The sequence below is a fragment of the Chinchilla lanigera genome, unplaced genomic scaffold, assembly GCF_000276665.1.
Source record: "Chinchilla lanigera isolate Chin_1 unplaced genomic scaffold, ChiLan1.0 scaffold00013, whole genome shotgun sequence".
NCBI lineage: Eukaryota > Metazoa > Chordata > Mammalia > Rodentia > Chinchillidae > Chinchilla > Chinchilla lanigera.
Window position 1 is genome coordinate 5,807,251 of NW_004955414.1, and position 23,498 is coordinate 5,830,748.

Consider the following 23,498-nt stretch of genomic DNA (forward strand, 5'->3'; position numbering starts at 1 on the left):
CAAAATTATTTGTAAGGATAACATGTTCCAGATTTTCACAGGGATAGCTAAAGGTAGAGTTTGGTCTGCAGACCATAAAGTTAGCAGCCATTTAACAGGCCGATTCCGAGAATCTCTCCCACCCTAACTTACTCCCCATGTAGAGGTTTTACATAGGAACTACGATCCAGGACGAGCTACATACCTTTGCTTCTAGAATACCCACAACTTAAAGGAGCAACAGGTGAATACAGTGTTTATCAGAAACAAATGAAATGTGCTTTATGGGAGTTTCTAGCAAACCACAGTCAGATAGATAAAAGATCAGACAAAGGTCTTCTGAGTAAAGATGGCAAAGCATGATTACAGCGTTTCGCTGAGCACTTTCAGCCGCTGAGTACTTTCACACCCAAATTGAATGTGGTTTGACTACTGTACCCAGAGGAGCCCCCTCAGTGGGAATTTCGCCTGCAAATGGTGCCATGTTAGGAACTGAGAAGGACAGAAAGTCCGACTATCTGATGAAGTAAATGTACACGAAGTGGGACCGAGGACCAAGCATGTAAGCTGGGGTACAGGGGCATCGGCCCGGAACACACCGCGTGTGCAGAATGCTCAGAGACCTCAGTGATACCGTCATGCTTGCTGGCCAAACACCCATCCACGCAACCCAGCTGGTACACACAGTAGATTCTGGGATACAAGAACACACCCAGTCAGCTGGACATGGCCTGCTGGGACTCTGCACTTCTGTGGTTGGAACACACTGCTAGTTTTACCTCAGCCAGAGCCACCCAGTTTTCTTTGCCTGAAAAGCCACAGCAACGGGAAAGAACGATGTGAATGGGAAAACACTCCTTGAGAAAAAACACGTGGATCTAGTGCTTAAGAAGATGCTGTTATGGTCTGTATGTAGACGTCCCCTAACAGCCACACAAGCTCAGAGGCGGGCTTTTCAAAGGTGACTGAACCATGGGGATTGGGTCTGACAGGAAGGCTCTCCCTCCCTGGCTCCTCCCTCCCCTCTTTGCTTCTGGCCTGCCCTGATGCAGCAGCTGTCCTCCCTGGGGTCCTCCAGCAGGCCTTTCTGCTTTGCAACTGGCTGACCATGGGCTACAAGTGTGAGTCAAACCTCCGCTCCTTTCAGTTGCGGGCATCAGGTATTTTGTCCCTGTGGTAAGGAAAGGCAGATGCCACTCACATAACCAGCTTACCCCTAAGGAGGGCTGTAAAGGGCCAATGACAGAATTTAACACAGTCTGTAATTTGCAAGGACACCAGATTTAGTAATTTACTTCAACCAAGGTGAAGGCACCTGGCTGTCACACCGTAATAACTGAATGAAAAATCCAAAATTTCAGATTATCTATCTACTTAAATATCCTTAAAGTCTGTTGTATTTTGAAGCTGTCTGGCAGACCTGGCTTGATGGACTGATGTTTTAAAAATGACAGCTATAAATTAAAATAAACTGTTCAAATTTTTTAAAAAGATGAGCAATGAAGAGGCAGAGAGGAGGAAAAGACAGGATTCTGAATCAGTGCAAGACTGTAGTGGGAAGTACAACAGAGGCCTCATCTATATGGAATGGCAATGTGTCCATAAGAAAGGTTTCTTAGCTGGAAAGTAAAAGAAATCTTGACTAAGAGAGCTCTCAGTGGTGGAAGTTTGTTGTCTCAACATGTTCAGTTATGTGGTCACTGGCATCAGTTCAGTGGCTGAAGGTCATCTGGAAAATCTGGAAAGCAGGTGCTTTCCACTTTTCATCCCTGATGTCTTCCATAGTTGTTTTTCATCCTTGTACTCGCTTCATACATGTAAGATTGTTGCTACAGATCTAGACCCAGTAACAAGTAATGTCCTAAACAAGAAAAGAAGGAAGGCACTGAGAAGAGCTTTCCTTTAAGAGGGGAGGGGGAACTCTTTCTAAGATTCTTCTAGACGTTGCGTTACACCTTATTGCTAAAACTGGGTCAAGGAACACCCTTTTAGGAAAGGCTGGTTGGAAAAGTACCTGAATAAGAACAAAGAAGTGATGTAAAAGACCTAAAACATTTCTTATCACATCTGTGCAATTATCCTAAATGCCATCTATTAAAAAAAAAACCAGCGCTCCTAGAAATGTTTCTTCTGTTGCTGTGACCCCTGTGGAGATCCTCACTCCATCAGCCAGCCTCAAAGGCTGCACAGGAGCTCTGGATTTCAAGGAGCACAAAGTAACACTAGAAAGCCGAAGATGGGTGAGGAAGAAGAGGTCAAGCGTGAAGCTGCTAAGGCTGGCTGGGCCGGGGTGCAACTCAGTAGGACACTTGCTGACAGGAGCAAAACGTGGGGCTCAATCCCCAGCACAGAAAGGAAACAAATCCAAAGCTAAGAAAGAGCAAAAAAGGAAGGAAAGAAGGAAAAGGAACCAGGGACAGAGACAGAGAGATGCAGAGATAAAGACAGACGATGGTGATAGTGATGACAGAGATACAGACAGACAGGAAGGGGAGGGTGGGGAGGGAAATTAAAAGGGCACATCTAAGCAATGTCAGCCTCACAACAATCATTCATTTTCTTATTTTTTTTCTTAGTCACTCATTTTCAGTTATCTAAATTCTTCATGAAATTAAAATGAATACTGACAACAGAAGCAGCAACAGGGCAAGGTGTTAGAGGAGATAAAGATTATTCAGTGAACAAGGCCATAATTCAGAAATGAATACTTTTGCCTTTACGGAGCAAAGAACCACTCTGTCACTACATCGAACTGCTTGCTACTTATATGAAAATAAATCACAGGCAGAATGTGGTGAAATCTCTGAGTCACTGGCTTCTCTGCTCCAAATTCAACAAGAACATCTGGGTCCTCGCTCCGAGTGGGCACATCCTTTCTGCCAAGAGGTCTCCACCACCACAGGAAGGATTTGACACTGGCAAGCCATGAAGTTCCTTGAGAGTTAGGAACATCAATTTTCTTTCCCCTTTGGCAGAGGATTTTGAAACTCAGGAATATGATAAAATACAGGTAGAAACTTGGTGGGCGGCGTGATTATCGGGGTCAAATGTTAGCTTAGAATCTATAGGGAGATGTACATTCAGTTGCCACAAGAAAATACTGTGCAACCCATACTCAATATGGCTTGCATCATAAAAGGTTATGTTCACTCTGGATAAAAGAGAATTATAAAACCTGGGAGCAAACAGTAAAGTGGTAAAATTATAAATTAAGTAACAATCGACTACACAACAAATAAAGGCAAAAAAGTAGGCATTAACTAAGTGACAACTATGTCTACAGATCAAGAAAAGAGTTACAGAATTAATACAGAATTCATGGAAAAAGATAACAGAAGGAAAAGTATTATTTCAGAGATGAGTAACAGAATAGATACTGAAATTAGCTAATAAAAAAGTAAAAATCAAATACATTTTGGATAATTTATTGTTTTCCAAGCTCAATCTCGGTTGGTACTGGCTCTTGGATTTTATTAATACAGGAACGAGCAAGAAAATGAGCTCAGTACTGTTGCTCCAAATGCACTGTTTTCAGTTCACACAGAGATTCTGGGAAGATTAAGGGGGCAGATTACTATTTATCGTGATCATTTTTGGAGCAAACTTATCCGACATGATTTCTTCACAATTTAAATAAACTTAAAGATGTGTTTTGGGAGGGAGACATCCATGTGACTTTATTTATGAGGCCAAGAAACTGTCAATGAATACCTGAGTAAAGGGAGACAGATCGACTTTGTGTTTCAGGAACACAAAGTTTTTTCTTATTTGCTAGAACAAGTACCTCGAGTCTGTCTCAGTGAAATCGAACTGAATTTGATTCACCACTGCAAGCGAGCTAACTGCCCATTCAAGCTACACATTCTCTACCATTCTCTTCATTGATGTTATTTTATTTTACATTTTCATGTAAAATAAAAACATAAGTGCAATTTGTTAAAAAAAAAACTCATAGTATGCAACTGTTTGACCAGATTTTTACTATGCAATCTCTGCAAACTGCAACAGAATTTGTCTTTCAATATCACAGTCTTTAATGTCAATGAAAATAGTAACTTACAGATTAAAATGTGTTTTTAACCTAAGAGGAAAAATATTATAAACACAAATTCTGCACAGAAAACAATGAGGTGCAGGTAGCTGTGCTTTTTCAGTGCTTTAATACTTCATTTTTAAAAGTAAACAGTACCAATCATTTTGATTCCAGTGAATAAAAACTTAAAATTATATTGACTAATCAAAGTTGAAGTCTGAAACCAAAATGATCTTTTAACAGTATTGCCACAGAGACAAGTCCACTCTAAAAAGTCAATCACAATTGAAATTTTGACAAAAAGCAGCTCTCTGTTGCTGTGTACTAGAGTTTGTCTTTTTGTTGGGTTTCAATTTGCTATAGCAACCAAGGGTCAGATTACATATAAACCAAAGTATACAATGCGTGATAAAGTCAAATACGGAATTAAGCACTTATAACACCTCGGTTATAATTCCTGCTGCAACACACATTCTACTGAATAATTTATAGCGGCCTAAAAACTTTTAGCGACAAAACTGTATTTTAAAAAAATCACCATTCCTATATGTTACATTAACTGTAGACATCACAACCATTTAAGCTTCTCATTTAGAGACATATAACCTTTCCCTGAAAAGCTCGAAATAGTGATCATATTTCAATCAGCTGTCCTGAATTACTTTTATAATCAGCTTTGCCTATATTTGTTACTTCTTTAATCCAGAGTAAAAAGAATGAGAGTGATTTCTGAAAAGTAAGCTGGAGAACATGAATCCAATTAATAATAAAATGGACTTTCTAATAACCACTGTATGTGAATACTGTTTTTAGTTGTAAAATATCCATTATTTAGGAGAAACAGGTGAGAAGGTACAAACTGCTAAACTTGTCAAAACTTCTTTTGATCTATAGGACTTTGATCTCTTCCAAAAAAAACAATAGCATACAAACTGAACAATAAAGAATTCAGTCTCTATAAATGAAAAATATATATATATATATAATATTTCTATAGGTTTAAAAGATTTGTTTTTAAATATTCAAGTGTAATCCTATCATAAAAGATTAAAACACACATTTCAACTATAGCAGACGTGGATTTCTATTTGTTCCTAACCCATTAAATGCAGGCTCACTGGGCTCCGAACAGCTCACCTGCTCAGGGAGAGACGGTGTTATCGGCTGACATGAAGAGCACAGATACCACAGCATTTACCATTCGGGTGAGACCCACTTTTACATCCCTGAAATACAAACAGCTGCTTTGTCCAATTACACTGCTCTACACTAAAGCGGCACTATCTGTGAAGATTCCTTCAAATCTAACATTCCACCTCTACATATATCAAATCAAATTTTAAAAAATAACAGACCAAATCCATGTACCCGTGATCCTTTGTAAATCTGAACATGTAGAAACATTCTTAGTTTTAACCAGGAATTACATTGGAATGAAACAAAGGTATCTCTTAAAGTAATTTTAAGTGTATTCTACATAGATGACTCAATATTCTTTGTGGACATAATTTAATCAATAATATATCATAATGGCACCCACTATTGTGATTCAGAATTAGATTCTGGCTATAGAGGAAGCTTAATTATTAAGCAACACCTTTCTAAAAAGCTTCTGTATTTCTGATTGATAATAAAACAACAACAACAAAATCTCTCAATGAAATAACACTGAAGTTTGAGCTTGGGCCCTCTTCTTTGTGTTAAACAATCAACTCTTCAGCATTAAATGAGACATGAAGTCACATTAATAAATTATAGTCATCTTCAAGAAAACTCTATTGGTAACTCTGGTGTTTCAACTGTGTATCTTGGATCCAGTCTGGGGGTGAAATCCTGAAAATGCTTAGATGCACCAGTACCAAAAACATCAAGGGCTTTTCGATTCATTACAGCAAATCTGCAAAAGAGAGGATACAAGGAACTATTTAGTGAAGTGTATAAAATAAAGTGGCTGACTTTATTTGACTTTAGTTTTCCTGAAATGGAGAAATGCAAGTGCTGACACGGACAATGATCTAAACTCTGGCCGACTCAGCTCACATGAATACTTCACTGTCTAGGATTCACCTGAAACCATAGAGTACAACCATTATTTCAAATCTTTCTGGAGTTCTTTTCACTATACTGTGTCAAACAGAAAATTAGGCTCATTATTATTTTTCTGGTAAATGAAACCACAGGAAACTAAACAATGAAGAAGCTAACATTTACCAGTGGAGCAAAGGTATAACGTAATTTCTCTCACGAATGAGATCGCAGTATCTCAACATCATAATAAAACACATCCAGATATGCAAATGTCTTATGATTAAAAAAGCAAACAGATACAGGTTCCTAAATTTCTAGTAGACACAACAGAGTAAAAATACAGCCTTATCTTACCTATCACCTAACCAAAAGAAACAAATTTTAAAAAGGCACACATTTAGCTAATGTACAGGATGGAGCTCTAGTGCCTCTATGCCTGTTCACAAGCACTTCCTTTCCAGAGGAGAGGACAGAGCAAAATTAGCTTTGAATCATTGGCCAGCATCAATATTCCAAGAGTCAATGTGACTTTTAGTTCTTTTCTAAAGTAAGTTCATGTCCAGAAGAACAACTTGTAAAACTTATAAATGTGCGGAAATTATATGATTAAAAAAAAAAAAAAAAAAAAAAAACCAAAGATGAAACAACAGACACCAGATTCTGAAGCCAGACTGCCTGGCTTATATCCCTGCTCTTTTCATTTATTACCTGTGTGACTCCGGCAAGCCACGTAACATCTCTGTGATCCTAAGTTTCCTCGTACGTAAAACAATGATGACAACAGTACCTATCTCAGGAAACTATTTTTAAGGATTAAACATAGAGGCAACATATATGTGTACCTTAAAGCACTGTAACCACTATGCAAGCATCTGCTCTTATTATTATTGACAGTAATATCCATAGCCCCTGTAATTTAGTGTCCACAGAGTGTGGGGCACTGCTAAAATACCCTCAATTTCCCACAATCATACAGTGGGATGGGCTGCGGTCTGGATATGGTTTGTCACCCTAAGGTTCATGTACTAGAGCCCTGGTCTCAGTGTGGCGGAACTGAAGTGGGACTTTTAAGTGGTGAAGCCCAGTGGAAGGAAAATAGGTCACAGAGATGCTACCCTCAGAACTGGATTAATACTACTTCTGGAGAGCATTTTGGGTCCTGGAAGTCTGACAGTTCCCACAAGCACAAGTTATTATAAAGCAAGGCCACATCACGTGCTTGTCCCAGTACATGTGGCCAGTTCCCTTTCTGCTTCTCTGTCACGCTGATACAGCCAGACGACCCTTACCAGAATGCCAACATCACAGTGTTTGGAACTCCCAGCTATTAGACTCATGAGCCAAGGTGGCCTCTTTTCTTTCTATGTTATCCTGTGCCAGGTATTCCATTATCATTTCATTATAGAGAGAAAGAAACTTAGTCAAAGTAAGTAAGTTTCCCACAGAAAAAATGACTGAAGGTATCAGTGTCGCAGTCAAACTTAGGTCTGCCTGACCCTAAACCCCATGTTTCTGTTAGGTTAAACTGTCTCCCCCAAAATTAGATTGAGACGAAGAAAAAAAGAAAGAAGGGGGGAGAGGAAAGAGAGGGAGGGAGTAGGATGAGAGAGAGAGGAGGAGGAGGAAGATGAGAAGGAAGAAGGACTAGGGAGGGAGTGGAGGAAGCAAAGGAGGGAGAAAGAGAAGACAGGGAAGAGAAGAATATCACAGGGAAGGCAGAGGAAAGTGCACTTTACAGTATCAGGCAATGGAAGGTCGTTATTTTTCCAAAGCAGAAATCAATTAATTATGTAGAGGTGAACCATTTTAATAAATCTGTTTAATATTTTTAATCAAAAAAAAGATCTAAGATTCAAAAAGGTAGGCTTCAGTATTATGGAGCAACTAATTAGCAGTTAACAAATCAATGATATTACTCTAGAACACCTGAAATATCTAAAATATTATAAAGAAAAAGAATAATATTCACTTGAAGGATGTCCCACATATTTCTTATCAAGTTGGTAATACTGGATTTATATGTAAGTACCTACAGTCACTGAAGGAACATTCCCTCAAGAAGACCAAGTTTCATCTTTTTATAGAAGCTGCTCTTTGTCTATAAGCATTCAGAACATCTCCGTCACTTACCTTCCCTTGGTGAGCCTTAAAAGGAACTTCCAGTAAGATGGTCGCAAGTTCTGAACTTCCATTACAGCCTAAGATTATTCAATTTGAGATTTCTTTTAGTAGATACAAATATTATCCACAACCCTAGGCAACAAAATAATTTGTATATCTAGATGTACTGCTTGTTGTATTTTTCAAATGATAGTGATGACAATAATTAAAAAAACATGTATTTGTATTTAAGTTCAGAGCCATCAACCATCTTTGAAAATATGCCTTAAATAATAAAGTCAACAGCTACTGACATCAGAAAGCACTCACTGAGCACCCGTTAGAGAGGGGGCACTTCACTGAGTTTCATTAGTTTACCAACCTGGCAGCATTCCTGTGAGAAAAGGGCAAATTAAAGCTCTTCCCAAAACTCTGCAACAGCCCTTGATCATTACCACAAATAACGACCATTACAGAAGGAAGAGATTAAACGACACCTCTAGGAAACCAGCTGCTCCCTCACCTTCATTCTGAGTAACACTGGGAAGATATTTATGCCCAAGGTATCTTTTTTCTTAAAGAAGGATAATTAAATTAGGGCACTCTACTCACTGTCCTGTAAGATGGCTTTATCTACAGATTATGCTCTATTTAAACCTAAAAACTGGTTGGCTCATAAAACAAGGCCTGGCCAATGTTAACAGGTATACTGATTTGAAACATTTAAGCTATGTTGCTGAGAAAACAACAAAAAACATAAAATATAATATCAGAAATGTTTCCAAGCTGTTATTTTCCCTCACTAGATTAATGTAAATTGAAAACAAATTTCTATTTCTCCTTTCAAATGTCGTACTTACTGCATGGAAACAAACTGCTGTAGAGATGGAGTAAATGATAGTATCTGCGTGAGGAAAATAGGGAACCTTCCCCGCTTGAATGCCTTTGAAATATATTGTCTGCAAAACAAGCATAAGGCAAGAGTCACATAAAAAAACATTAAATGGCAACACTGTTGAGCAGTATGTTCCCCACCCATAACTATGTCTTCTACCTATCTGGATCCTAATGCTTCCCCCAGACCTCAAATTGTGTTATAGGTCCTACGACAATGTCAGTGTCAGCCCATCTCTCTCTTTCACTCCAACCCCCAGCAACACTGTTCTGTGAAATTCAATAGCATTTCATTACTACTGACTTGATGTCATTTATTCTCATTTCTTTATTCTTAATGCTTTTTATAAGTGCACAGGTCCTCCCTTCCTTGTTAGAGCTATCCATTCATGCATTCATGGAAAATTTAATAATATTAACTATATGCTGAACACAATAATAGGAACAAGGGATTTAAAGTGAGCACAGTATAATGTATAGCCGGGGATATAGCTCAGTGGCACAAGTGTCTGCCTGGCAAGCATATGGTCATGAGTGCAATTCCTGGGACCCCGCCAAAACAAAAAACAAACATAAAAAACTATAATGTACAGTAAGTATCACTAACGCATGAACTGGGTGTGTGTGTGTGTAAGTAAAACTTGGCTTCTCAGAGGAAGGAATGATCACTTTTTCTGGAACAGAAAAATTGCATTTGAGTAGTGTTTCTAAAACCATCTGCAGTGAAGAACCACTTTTTAAATTTGTAACTGTCATGATTTGATGTGACTACAATGCAATAAAATGAATTATTGGAAAAATAAATTTAAAAACATAATTGAACTAAATTTATCAAACAGTATTTATACTATGAAATTTATAGTATGAATTTATATTATGAAATTCAAAAGATAAAACACTACTCTGTCAAAGTGCTATAAAGTTTCTCAATACCTACTCTCTAGTAGTAGTAAACAGTTCATGAACTAACACAGTGGTCTGCTGTTGACATTTTTCATAATGTTGCCTTATAAGACACCCATGATCAACAACTAGGTAAGAAAGAAAATGTGGGCTTAAGCAGCAGGCATGAATGCACATCTCATACATATTTCATTTCTCTCCTTCTCGCTCTCTCTCTGTCTCTGAACCAAAATAAAACTTTACTCTTTATAAGATGAATTAGCTCAGGTATTACAGTAACAGAAAGCTAACACAAAGCAGCTGATTTGATAGCATTTTCACTATGTAGTAACACTTCAACCTAATATTAACTTCAATCATAGAAAAACAACTGTGAGACTATTTTAATTAACTGCACAAAGGACATGGTAAGCTTACATTTCTATTTTTCTTTTATTAATAGAAAATCCTCATCAGCACATTCCATACAAGTTTAATTTGCCAAAATCAGCTTAAACTAGATGACACAAAACACAGACAGACAATGTTATTTGGCTTTAAAAACTAGCCACACAAGGAAATAACTATAAAAGACCACTTACAAACTAGATTTCAATATTGGTTTCCTCTGTGTCAAAGAACACACTTTGCTATCCAGGAGTTATTTGCTACCCTATTCCTCTTTTCTTCTTCACTAGCAGGCTTGTCAACTCTACTCCTAAACAAACATCAACTGCGTAATTCTGTGTCAGTTTTCCTTGCTGTGACAAAATACCTGAGAAAATCAACTGAAAGGAGAAAAATTTATTTGCCTCATGGTTTCACGGTCACTTCAAGAGCTGCTTCTGAGCCAGGGTGAGGCAGAATATCATGGTGCAGCATGTGGTAGAGCAAAGCTACTCACCCTATTCACCAGGTGGAGGCTGGGAGGCAGAGGGGCAAGGTGGGAAGAAGAAAAGGAAGTGGGGAGGCAGACTGCTGATATCACCTTTCAGGGCAAAGCTCCAGTGATGTCACTTCCTTCTAGACCACACCTCATAGCATCACAGGCTGATAACCAAGCCTTCAGCACACGGCCTCTGGGGGACATCTCAGGTCCGAACCATAACTTCTCTCTGTCTCTGCAACTGGAACAGGCTACCATCTCCTGCTCGAGACCATGTGCTCCTAGTTCAGAAGTCTCCTCTCCCTCTAATACACTCTCTATGTAATACCCAAATAGCTCTTCTTAAAATGTAAATTAAATCATGCCATTTCATGCCTTGAACTCTTCAGGGGCTTCAAACTGTATTGAGAATAAAACCAAACTAGTCACCCTAGCTTTTAAAAATCCTACAGGGTTTGTTCTCTGCCATCTTCCTTATTTCCTTACCTATACATTCTCCCCTCAACCTCCCTCCACACATACACACACACACGGAAATATATACTGTAATTCTCCTAATGGCATTAGGAACATGGATTTTCAGTGTAAGACAAAACATTTAAAAATCAAACGAGCAAGATCTATAATCTTAACTTTGAACTAGAAGTAATCAATATGCTCCAAATTTATCCTCCCTCCTTCCTTCTCTCTTTCTCTCTCTCTTTCTCTCCCCCTCCTCTCATAGAAAAAACTCTGTTTACTGAGAAGGCCAAGAAACAATGAATAGGCACCCAGACTGAAGTCTCTAAATAGCTTTTCCCACTATTAGAGAACAGACTAATTGTTTGTCTGGGAAATAAAATATCCCAGATGAGCCTGGAATATCTTGATTTATAGCAAGAGTATCAAAGTATCAAAGATAATGGTCTATGTCAAAAAACAAGGAGTCCAGCCAGGCATGTGGCACATGCCTATAATCCCAGGACATGAAAGGCTCAAGCAAGAGTTTAAGGCCAACCAGAAGTACAGAGTGAGACACTGTCTCAAAAAGTAGGCAAAGATGGGGACAATTTGAGCATAATAAATACAATAGGTTAAGACAAATCAGGTATGTTAAAATCCATGGCCTCATAATGGTACCTGAAAATAAAGACTCACAGGTCAATTTTGGGGGATGCTAAGGTACTAACTCATTCTGAATGCTGATAAAAAAGAGAAATAAGTATTTTATTTTCACTTTCCTGAACAAACTATTTCAGAGTAACCAAATACTTGAAAACGGAAAGCTCTTGTAGAAGCATTTGTGCTAATGAATACAGAAGAAAGAATAACAGTAGATTGTCACTATTTTGTAACTCCTAATGAAATAATGAACCCCAATAATGATCATTAATGGCTGCTGAAACAATTAGGTGAAAGGCTACTGGGGAACCTAAAGTTGGTTCTCTCAACACCTGGTCCAATGATTAATCTTAGCAGTACAAAAAGAGAGTCAGACATTACTGATGTTCCTAAAGCAATGAAACAGGACATTCACACACAAAGTAAATGTGAACTATTTCCACCATCTTACCCTCCTCAAAAATTACACTTGAATTTGCTTAAGCCTATAGAAGTAGTTAACAGCTTACAGGAGATATATGAATCAAGGAACATAATAAATATCAGCAGCAAATCAGCAAAAACTAAAATGTGGGAAATTCCACGGGACTAGCGATCCGTACCTTCAACAAATAAACAGCAAGCAAAAAGGAGGAGAACAAAAGAGAGATAATCATTACAAATTAAAAGAGACTCTGCTTGAGGCTTGATTCAAAGAGACTGCACAAAGACATTTATAAGGTAATTCAATATATGATAATACTAAGGAATTGTAAGGGTTCTCTAAAACATATGATGACAGTATTGTGCATATATTTTGGTGGAATTATTGACTTGTTTTTAAGAAGTCTTAATCCTGAGTTTTTACAGAAGAAGTGCTACCAAGTCTAAGATTCACTTTAAAAACAATTCAGTACTGGGGTAATGAGTAGAATGAAAGGAGACTGGCCAATGGATACATGAGGGCTATTCCATTATTCTTGCTACACAAGTGTATATTTAAAAATAGAACAAACGGGGCTGGGGATTTAGCTCAGTGGCAAAAGCGCCTGCCTGGCAAGCGCAAGGTCGTGTGTTCGGCTCCCGGTACCGGAGAAAAACCAAAAAAAAAAAAAAAAAAAAAAAATTTAAATTTAAAAATAGCACAAACACAAAACTGAGAGAACTGACTTTATAGAATGTGAATTTGCTTTGTAAAGTACATACATGTATTTGCCACTAAAGAAATTAGCAACTAAAAAAGCTTTATATTTTTTGAGATTCTTTTTAAGATTTTTATTAATACCTGTTTTATAGTACATATAGTAATGACTATATTCATTGTGGGGAGATGGTGGGGAAGGGGATAAAAGGGAATTAAAAAGCTTTATATCTTTTGGAACTATTCAAGCATAAAAATGTTGGCTTACCTCTACCAATTTGGAAGCTAAATACATGGAAATTGTTGTGCTTTTATAAAACATCATCGATATACCTGCCAAAAATCCTGAAACAACAAGTAAGGAAAAACTGATCAGATTGCAATGTATTCAATCAAAAAATCAAAACATGAAAGAACTCACATGTAGCACTGCCTCTTGTTACAACATAATCAAATATAGTAATATACTTGACAACATTAAAAAAGTGAGTCCTTATACTCACAGTTTTAAAATTTAAAAACCTGAATTTCAGAGGTAAAAACAATTCTAACATACAAATAATAATAAACTTTACATTTCAAGATTAACTTTACAAACATTGGTGGTCTTGCCAAATACATTAACTTTTTAAAATAACTTTTAAAAGCTACTGGTATCATATCTGATTTCAAGTGGGAATATTTATTCATCTATAAGTGGAAAATGGGGGATGGAATACTAATAGCATTATCATTAATAAATTATCTGACAAGTGATTACTTAATTTAAGTAGTATATATACTGTACTTTGGAAAATAAGCTTTAGTTTTAAAATTTACAAAATAATTTAAATTCTTTATAAAATTATTAAATATATATCATTTTCCACTGGTAAAAAGAATTTTTAAAGAAATCTACTTGAAATTCCATTAATCATATATACAATATTGAAACCATTTTGCTCTTTTGTGACACCTTCCCTAAGACTTCTGGCCTATAGCAGCACAGACCCCATAGTCATTATATGCCAAAGCAACAGATAACAACAATCTATTGATATGATTAACTGTGCAGACAGAACGTTTGGGCAAGTCTCTCCAGAGTGAGTCCATGCAACACAGAAAAGAAACTAACAGAAACTGAAAGAATTTGGAAGCATTTTCTGATTCACTGCTACCACTGACTGATACAGTAATACCCATTCTTTACTACTACTACTACTACTTATGATTATTATTATTATTGCTTTACCAGCTATAATAGCATGTAGTTCATCATCCAGATTTCTGATCCAGCGCAAGAAGCAACTAGTACCCTGTGTTAAGGAGAAAATGCAATGACTTCAGTTATTTTATTTGTAAAACCTCATGAAAACAAAAACAACAGGTATGATTCACTCACTAGATGGCCTTGGAGACAAACTAGTGATATTATATCAATCTGACTGAATACACAATTGAGGAAATTATGAACAACAATCTGTTTATTGCTCTGGATAGACTCTATGAAGAAATTACATATTATACTTTTCTTGCACTGATGTTTCAAAATAAACCCATAAAGTGTACTTTTGCCCAAATGTGGAGCGCTAGGGAAGATGTTACTCCCACCTAAAAGGGGGAATAAACTATAAGGCTCTCCAGGCAGAATTCTATTCCCACAGAACATATAGTCTTTTTTTTGTACTGGGAATTGAGCTCAGGACCTTGAGCTTGCCAGGCAGGCATTTGTGCCACTGAGCTACATCCCTGGCCCAGAACATAAATTCTTAATAGTGTAGGTGAAACAAAGACTTTTTCTGAAAAAAAAGTTGGAGAAAATTTATCATCAGCAGACCTGTGCTACCGGAAAAGGTAGCTCTTCAGGCAGAAAGAATATAACAGACAAGAATTTAGATGTATAAAAAGACATGAAGAGCTCTGAAAACAGGAAAATAAGGGCAAATTTAGAAGATACGTTTCTCATCTTTAATTACTCTAAAAGTGAATTAACTGCCTAAACCAAGGTCCAACAAATTATATCCCACTGTCCAGATCTGTCCTGCCACCTGGTTTTCCACGGCTCAGGAGCTAATACTGTCTTTTTGTTTGCTTATTTTATTCACTGTTTTCAGACAAAGTCTCACTGTTGCCTAGACTGGCCTTGAATGCCTGGGCTTAAATGAAGCTCCTGCCTCATCCTCCCAAGTAGCGGGGTCTACAGAAGTGTGTCACTGCACCTGCCTTGGCTTTTAATACAGATTTTTATGGTTAGGTGGGTAAAAAATAAATCAAAAGAATAATATTTTATGGTATAAAAATTATATGAAAGTGTATAAAGTGATAAAGTTTCCCTGGCACACAGCCCTGCTCATTCAGGAGGTATCACCTATGGCCGCTCTCGCGTTAGAACAGCACAGCTGACTAGTTGTGACAGTGGCCACATGGCCAGAAGGCCTAAATATTTACTATCTGGTCCTTTAGGGAACAAGTTTGCTGACCACTAGTCTAAAGCAAATATAGTAACCATGTATTGTGGAATGTATTACATCTGTAGGCATAAATGTAGAGCACAAAAATGGAAAGGAAGAATTACAAGTATAGTGCTGTAAGGTTCTTAATTTATGCATGAAGTGATATACTACTAAAGATACATTGATAAATTTAAAATGTGTATTTCAAACGTTAAGGCAAGTGCTAAGTTTAGAAACAGAAGTATTAACAACAAGCCAATAATAAAGATAGAATGGAGCCATGCAAAAATACACAATCAATCCAAAAAGCACAAAAGAAAGAGAAGAAAAAAATGGTATAAATTTGCAACAACTAGTAAGAAGGTAGATGTTAGCTCAATGACATCATAAATATGTTGAGTGTAAATAGTCTAAACATACCAATTAAAGATAAAGATAATCACACTTGGTAAGAAAGAACTATATAGCGCATAAAAGAAACCAACTGTTTAAATGAACACAGAAATATTAAAAGAATATCAACACTATACCATTAAACACTGATCAAAAGAAAGCTGGAGAAGCTGTATTAATATCAGACATAGTACATTTTAGAACAAGGTTTATTACCAGAGATGAAAAGGAACATTACAGGCCAGACATGGTGGCACATGCCTGTAATTCCAGCACTCTGGCAGGCTGAGGTGGGAGGATTGCAGGTTCGAGCCCAGCCTGGGAAACTTACCAAGATCCTGTCTCAAAATAAAAATACAAAAAGGGATTGGGATCTATCTCAGAACCAAGGCTCTGGATTCAATCTCCAATACCAAAACCAAAAACAAACAAATGAAACCAAAAAGGAACATTAAAAATGTAAAAAGGATCAGGTCACCAAAAAAACAGACAAAGAGTAAGATTTATCTGTCTGCTCTTATCTTAACTGTATATCTACAGAGATGGAGTGGGATAGAAAATTTGTTTCAAAAAATCATATGTAGTGTTGGAACAAAATATATAAATGTTTCATGCAATTTTTTGACTCAGCTGTATGTACTCAGTTAAATACTTTCAGTTCCTATTACCTTAGCACATAAAGAGTAAAAGAAATTTTAAAAAACAATACATAATATGCACTGAGATAGTGGCGATGGTGGAGAATAACCAACCTGGCACTAAAAGTGAAGATAATCCACAAGGAAACACAGAAAGCTTTAGTTATGAATACATACAAACACTGTAACATGGGAGATGAAAAAAATGTGAACATAAACATATAATTACCAATATCTGTCCTTAACTCATTTATTAAGACAGATTAGTAATGCCTCCCACTCAACTGTATTTTTATACCAGTAATAATTTAAAATAAGTGATAAATTGTAGTTTATCTATAGTTTGTTGCTCCTTTCTATATCAAATAACTTTTTCATACCTACCTTTTATGAGTAAAGTTTTACATAAATGATACATAACCATTTCACCTAAATAACTGAATTCTTTTCAGTATTGTCTTTGAGTTTAACAAGAGTAAAGTATATACACATATATATACACACACTGTATATGCATTCTAACAAGTCAATCTTAACATCTGCCATTTAGAACCCATATTTAGGTTTTGAATCTCAGTTTTATGTCACAGGATATGTCAGTAGTATTAACATTTTAGTGATGTGCATGAAACAAAAGGCTGTTACAGACAGCAATATGTCAACAATGGTCTCTGTGTTTAGGTGTGGTTTTATACCTAAGGGCCCATTTAAAGAAATAAACAGGAAGGGGCAGAGAGGGGTTAGCTGGTTACTAAAACAATGTAGCATGGATAGAAGTGAAATAAGTCACTGCTTATATAAGTTACAGCAGAAATTTTTATTCAATCAATTACTGACTTAATAATAACCAGGTAGTAAATAGGATTAAGAAAAGCATCCCAGGGATACTGCCATTTTTGACATTAAAAATATCAGAAAAGTCCTGTTTTCTCAGTCTGTTAAAAAAAATAGGTCTGGGAAGTTTTAATAATACTTGTAAATATAATGCATCTACATATTCAAGCACACTAAATAACATCAAAAAAAAAATTCTCCAAACTAAATTCCCAATGTATTATATATTTAGTCATGTAGAGATATTCATATATGCCAAAGGGAGGCATTAAATAAAACAACAGCTGAATTAAACCTGTATTTCATTCTAACAACAGCCATGCTATTCTTGTTTTTTCCTCTCTGACAACCTTACCTTGTATATACTAACAAAAGAGCCAAGAAAAGCTCCGAGCTGGAAGTTTTCTTTATTGTAGAACAGGGAAAGTAGCCGGGAGGGCTGCGTAAACAGATGCCTAAACGCAGAGGGGATTCTGAGGCAGCACTGGATCAAATACCCGACGCTAAACATTCTGATAAAACCCTAGAGAAAAAATTGGAAGGAAATTCTGATTTACAACTACATTTTGAAGTCTGATAGAACATGAACTTTACCATCTCAGAAGCAAAGCAAAAAATACTTAATACAAGCTCATATCACAATTCCTTTTTGTTTTAAAGAGAAAAGAACAAAGACAATATAATAAAAACAATACAGAATTTCAAAACAAGATGATAAGAAATCAACAATGGTTGTTGTATTACTTATTGTTATCTTCAAAGTAGTTGCCCAGATTACCAAATACAGGCATGCAAGATTGATCAAGCAATTAAACATTAACAGTTCCTTTCAATAAACCAACAGAAATCAGCAGTACAATTATCCCAGCTATCCTGTCGGTGTATATATACATATATATTTTTCCCTTCCTTCTTTCTTTCCTGCTCTCCCTCATCCCACTTGTTCCTCCCCACTGAGCAGTTTCTTTCTCTTTCACAATATCTACTGTACCTTTCAGATTTTATTTACTCTTTCAGGTTCTTACACTAGGGAGACAATATGGTGTTTACACATGCGAGTCTGATTTATTTCACTTAAATTGTGAAAACTCATTCACATGACTTTTCATGTATTCAGAATATATTCGCTGAATGCCTATTATGTGCCAAGCATTATACTAGACACAGTAGTAAAGAAGACACAAAATTCTTGCATTCCTGGAGCTTTACACATTCATTACAGAAAGAGAAAATAAGTAAACAAATAAATATAGAATAATTATAGGTTATAATAAATATTATGAAGGAAATAATCACGGTATTAGAATAATCTCTATTAGAAAAAAACGAAAGCTATAAAGATATAGCATTCAAATAAACCCAAAAGCGAAGGAGCTAGCAGGAAAAAATTTCACACAACTAGAAAGAAAGTACAAAGCCAATAAGGAGGCTGGCAGTTACAAGGAACCAGCAAAAATAAAAGTATTATGAGTTCAGGAGAATGTAATTAATATAAATATTTACTCAGAGACATGATTTAACATGTGGTGTACCTAAGTCCATAAAATAATGTGGTGTACTGTCAAAAAATTACTGTATTTGTGGTATAAATTCCTCACCCACAGGCTTACACATAGTCTCACATGCATGGATATAATACTCCAATTTACACAGAAATTACCATGTTTACAATACTTGCACACATTTGAAAGAATCACTAGGTGTTTCCATCACTTTGTAATTCTTGCTTATTTTCTCTTCTTTTTTTTTTTTTGAGATAGGATCTCAGACTGGCCTTTAATTCACTATGTAGCTTGGGCTGGCCTGGAACTTGTAGTGATCCTTCTGCCTCAGCCTCCCAAGTGCTTGGATTATAGGCATGTGCCATCATGCCCTGATACTCAAAAACTTCTAATATCACCAATCTTAAATTTTTCAAATACTTCTCAATCTTAGAATTCTTCTCTTAGTTCTTCTCCTGATTTCTCCCTTTAAGCTATAATCATGTTTAGTTCATTAGCCAGCAGATTCTGAGATTGCCAACAATGTCTTTTTTCCTTTTTCTTTTTTCTTTTCATTTCTTCCCTTTCCCTTCCCCTTTCTCCTTTCCTTTCCTTCCCACTTTAAAAGTGAAACAAGAAGGCTTCGCACATAGCTCAGTGGTAGAGCACCTGCCTGGCACATGAAGCACTGGGTTTGATCCCCAGGACAGAAACAGAAAGTGAAGCAGGAGATCAAATGTGGAAAAAGAAGATCAGAAACTACTGTACAACTGAAAAAGTACTCTTCCGCTTTTAACCCTTCTAGTAACGTTGAGGGTTCTGAAGGTAAATGTGGGCTTGGAAAAATGCCATGGCAACCCTGGGCTCCATGCACATTCACAAGTACTGAAGTGGGGCGGGGCCTCCTTTCTACAGTAACCATAAGGAGGCCGTCTTTGGGGTATCTCACAACTCAGTTATCATCATCACTGAGTGGGGAGTAGATGCTGCAAAAAAAAAGCTTTACAAAGCATCAGAAATTGTCCACGGCCATCCAGAACTGAGGGACTCGCAGCAGGAGTGCCCACCTATGGCGGAAAAACTGCAGCAAAGTTACTTTCTTCCCACAGCTGGTGGTGAGGAGAGACACTGGGAGGGGAGGGGACAGGAAGGGAAGTGTCAGACTATTAGGAAGCAGGGGTTTATGCCAATGGGCACAGCTTTCTTAACATAACACACTGTGAACATGCTCCAATTAGCTTGGGGTCCTTAAGAACACCATACAGATTTCTAACTCCGAAACCAAAGACCACTGTGCCAGACTGTACAGAGTATCCAGTGCATTTCAGAGCACACACACTCATCCAGTTAGTGTATCACACAGTCCAAGAGCGTCTTCTGGGATGTACTTATCCAGAACATGTTAGTACAAATTTTAATGCCTTTTTCTCTTTTGTTCTTACTTCATCTCTCTTACCTCAGACGTTTTAAATGTTTTACTTTTGTTTTTGTGGTGCCCAGATCAAACCCAGGGCAACCCACATGCTGGGCAAATACTCTACCGTTGGACTACAACCCCAGGGCAAGATAAACTAATTTTTAAACAAGCTAAATTAAAATTCTTGAAGGATTTGATAAGTGAATATTAAAAGGTAAATTATTACCTGTTCTCACAGATTTCTTATTTTTCAAGTCAAATGCAATGTGTGATAATTATTAATATTACATTTCCCATTTACTTGATAATTGTTTCTTAATTAGTCTTATTGCTACTGATCATTTCCTATTGTTAAGAAAATAGATACTGTTACACACTTACTTTAATGCAATAGGAGAAGCAATTGTCTTCGTAGTGTTTGCAACATCTATGCCTTGGTCCACGCTTGCATCTGAAATTAAACCCCAAAAAGTCCAATTAAAATGAATACATGTACATGTGTGTGTGAGCACCAGTTGCATATGTGTCATTGTAGATCTGTTTAGAACTAACCCAAAGGAAAAGAAATCACCACTTGTTTCTAAAGGCATGCAACTTTTGTATTTTAGGACATACTGAACAAGTAACAGATTTTTGTAGATTTTTTTTATTGCTTACCATTTGATGCATTGTATAGAATATGTAACTTCAGTAAAAATACTTGAACGTGGAATATACAAACCACATTGTTAAGTATTTTTGACTAACTATGAAAACTATGTGTATATTACCTATATATACTGCCAAATCTTTGGATGCTTTAAATTGCTTATTGCATAGTACAATGATCATAAATCATCCGTGAAGCCAATACTTGAGCAAAAAGCATAATGAGAATGTGCTCACGTTACAGAAATATATACTTAATTATATATGAGAGAAAACATCTGGAAAAGAAACATAATACAGTATTAGAATCCAAAATTCAGTTTTTAAATAAATATACAAATAAAAATCATATGTGACTTCAAAAGGGTTATTGTAAATTTAACTGTAAACCACTTAACCCTCTAGTGTTTAATAAAACTATTTCTGCTGAGAGGACTACTGTTTAAGACATGTTCATTTTAATTGTTCAGTGCATTGGCTCCACCCTTGGCATAAAAAATAAGCAGGCTGAGTCTAGCTCTCTCCCTTTCCCTCTAAGGGTTCATGTTCCAAAATAAGCAGTCCTTATAACTTCTTTTTGACTAATGAATTATTTTCATGGTTGAAATACACAATCTCTTTCCTGTTTATTACAAAAACTAACACAGCAATGTTCCTGCTCTGTACCCCTCTCATTTGCAACCTGATTAACAACATCTTTCCAGAAATCTCACTCTCAACTGCAGTTGTATTATACAGGCAGCTTTTCCCTGTCAAAGGTGGCAGCAACAGTTCACACGGATCCAAGTCCTGATACTATTAGAATGATATGATATATCTGGCCATGAGAAGTTGTTGAGTGATTAAAGCTGGAAGCATGAAAGGAGAAGGATCAGAGAAAGGACTGCCTCATGCAAACCATCACTCTTCAGACTTCCAAGCATCCTCTTCAAAAACACCTCAGTCTGTGCTGCCAGAATTATACATAAATTATTAAACTCTGATAGTCATTTACTAGTGTCATTTAATCTCTCCTTTGTCACCTATTAAAAATGAGCTCCCAAGTCCTGGACAGTTTGCCTCTTATATTGCTTTGCTTCTGCATTATTCTGCATCAAGTTTTACCCTGGTGGGCCCACTGAGACTACCCTGACAAGTTCTGTCATGACTCTATCGTTCCTGACACCCAAGGCATCATTTACCACATAATTTACACTCTCCTCTGATTTTAGTTGAAATGATTCCCAGTAATCGGAACCCTTTCTCATTTTTCTCCACTAAGGTTACTCGTAACTATTTTGAACATAATTATCCCTGTCATCCATCACTCCTTTCTTCACTCCTGCATTCTGAGCGCAATATAAAATCAGGGAAACAATCTCTAAATTCAGTAAAAATTTAAGCGCTCACTCAGTGTTTATACATTATTCCTAGGTGGTTTTATATGTTCTTTCGTCTAAGGCTTAAACAATTGTAATAGAGATTATTAACCTCAGTTAACAGATAAGGGCTCTGAGATGCACAGTGGTCAAATTACTTAAAGTCACAAATCTGGAAGAGGCAAAATAAGAGTCTAAGACAGGTTTTCTGATTTCTTAAAGGGCTTTATCTCCTCATCAATGATCCTTCACTTTTAAGATTGCTTACACTCTGTCCTCTCTAAAATAATCATTACCACAACCACCTTCACTCACTGATGTTCTAAATTTCAAACCCTTAAATTTACTAAATGTCCATATTGGAAATTAAACAAATGTATGAAACATAAAGATTTGTCTTCTGAATAACATAAAAAATTTCTTATCTCAGTCTAAGAATCCTAAAAATTTTCATTCTTACAAAATGTCTTTACTTGAGGTTTGTTCCTTATTATTTCTGTATCTTCTTGAATCTCGGCAAATGGTAATCTGTTTCTTGAAGTTCCTGCTTAGTTTGAACTAAAAGAGCATTTCAATTTCATGCAGATGTACTTAAAAGGCACATGACGGTTTACCATCCTCTGAGCAGGAATAAAACATTCCCTGGCCATCATTTGCTTTTTTTACAACACTTTACACACTTTCTGGTGAAAGAAAAGAATGTAACATTGTTGCCTAGAAAGAAAGCATACTAACAGGGTACAGATATCATATAACACATTGCCACTGTGTGCTAGGATATTAAGAGAAAGAACTCACATTGAGTCCACGAATTTCCTAACCAGAGCGATTACATTCATTCTTCTCGGTTTTTCTTCATGCTCTTCCCTCCTGTGTTCCACCTTTGCATATGCTGCCTCTGGAGAATAAGAATGCGTGGGAATTTCTTCCTTCCCTACAATGAACCTAAGGAAAAGAAGGAAACTATAAGGCATTTTTCATCATTAAAAACTAGGAACTGTGGACAAATGAAATACGAAAATTTGAGCATTTAGAAAAGAGAAAGAAAAAGCCACAATTATCAACAACTGCAACCCATCCTGTTTGAACAAACTTGGTAAAATATGCAGCTTATTAAATCATAACGAGTGTGCAAAGGATGTGTCACCTGATGTTATCTGTGAAACCTTGGTCCCTGCAAGCCCAAAAGGATGTGCTTCTTCTCCATGGGTGTGCATAGAGTTTAAGATCTGTGCTACTGTTTTGCTGTCCTTGCTGTTTTGGGAGTTTTGCTT

General features: G+C 36.6%; 1 protein-coding gene across 1 annotated transcript in view; it reads right to left on the minus strand.

The window, feature by feature from the left end:
• Positions 1–3,388: 3,388 nt before the first annotated feature.
• Positions 3,389–23,498, minus strand: part of Tmem135 (transmembrane protein 135) — a 206,311-nt gene continuing 186,201 nt past the window's right edge. Inside the window, exons 8-15 of the mRNA XM_005379732.2 lie at positions 23,023–23,169; positions 20,600–20,669; positions 17,676–17,843; positions 14,255–14,318; positions 13,292–13,368; positions 9,001–9,099; positions 8,171–8,238; positions 3,389–5,909 (exon numbers count right to left, since the gene is read on the minus strand). Coding sequence (XP_005379789.1) covers positions 5,777–5,909; positions 8,171–8,238; positions 9,001–9,099; positions 13,292–13,368; positions 14,255–14,318; positions 17,676–17,843; positions 20,600–20,669; positions 23,023–23,169 — 826 coding nt within the window. The 3' untranslated portion in view covers positions 3,389–5,776. The remainder of the gene's footprint in view (positions 5,910–8,170; positions 8,239–9,000; positions 9,100–13,291; positions 13,369–14,254; positions 14,319–17,675; positions 17,844–20,599; positions 20,670–23,022; positions 23,170–23,498) is intronic.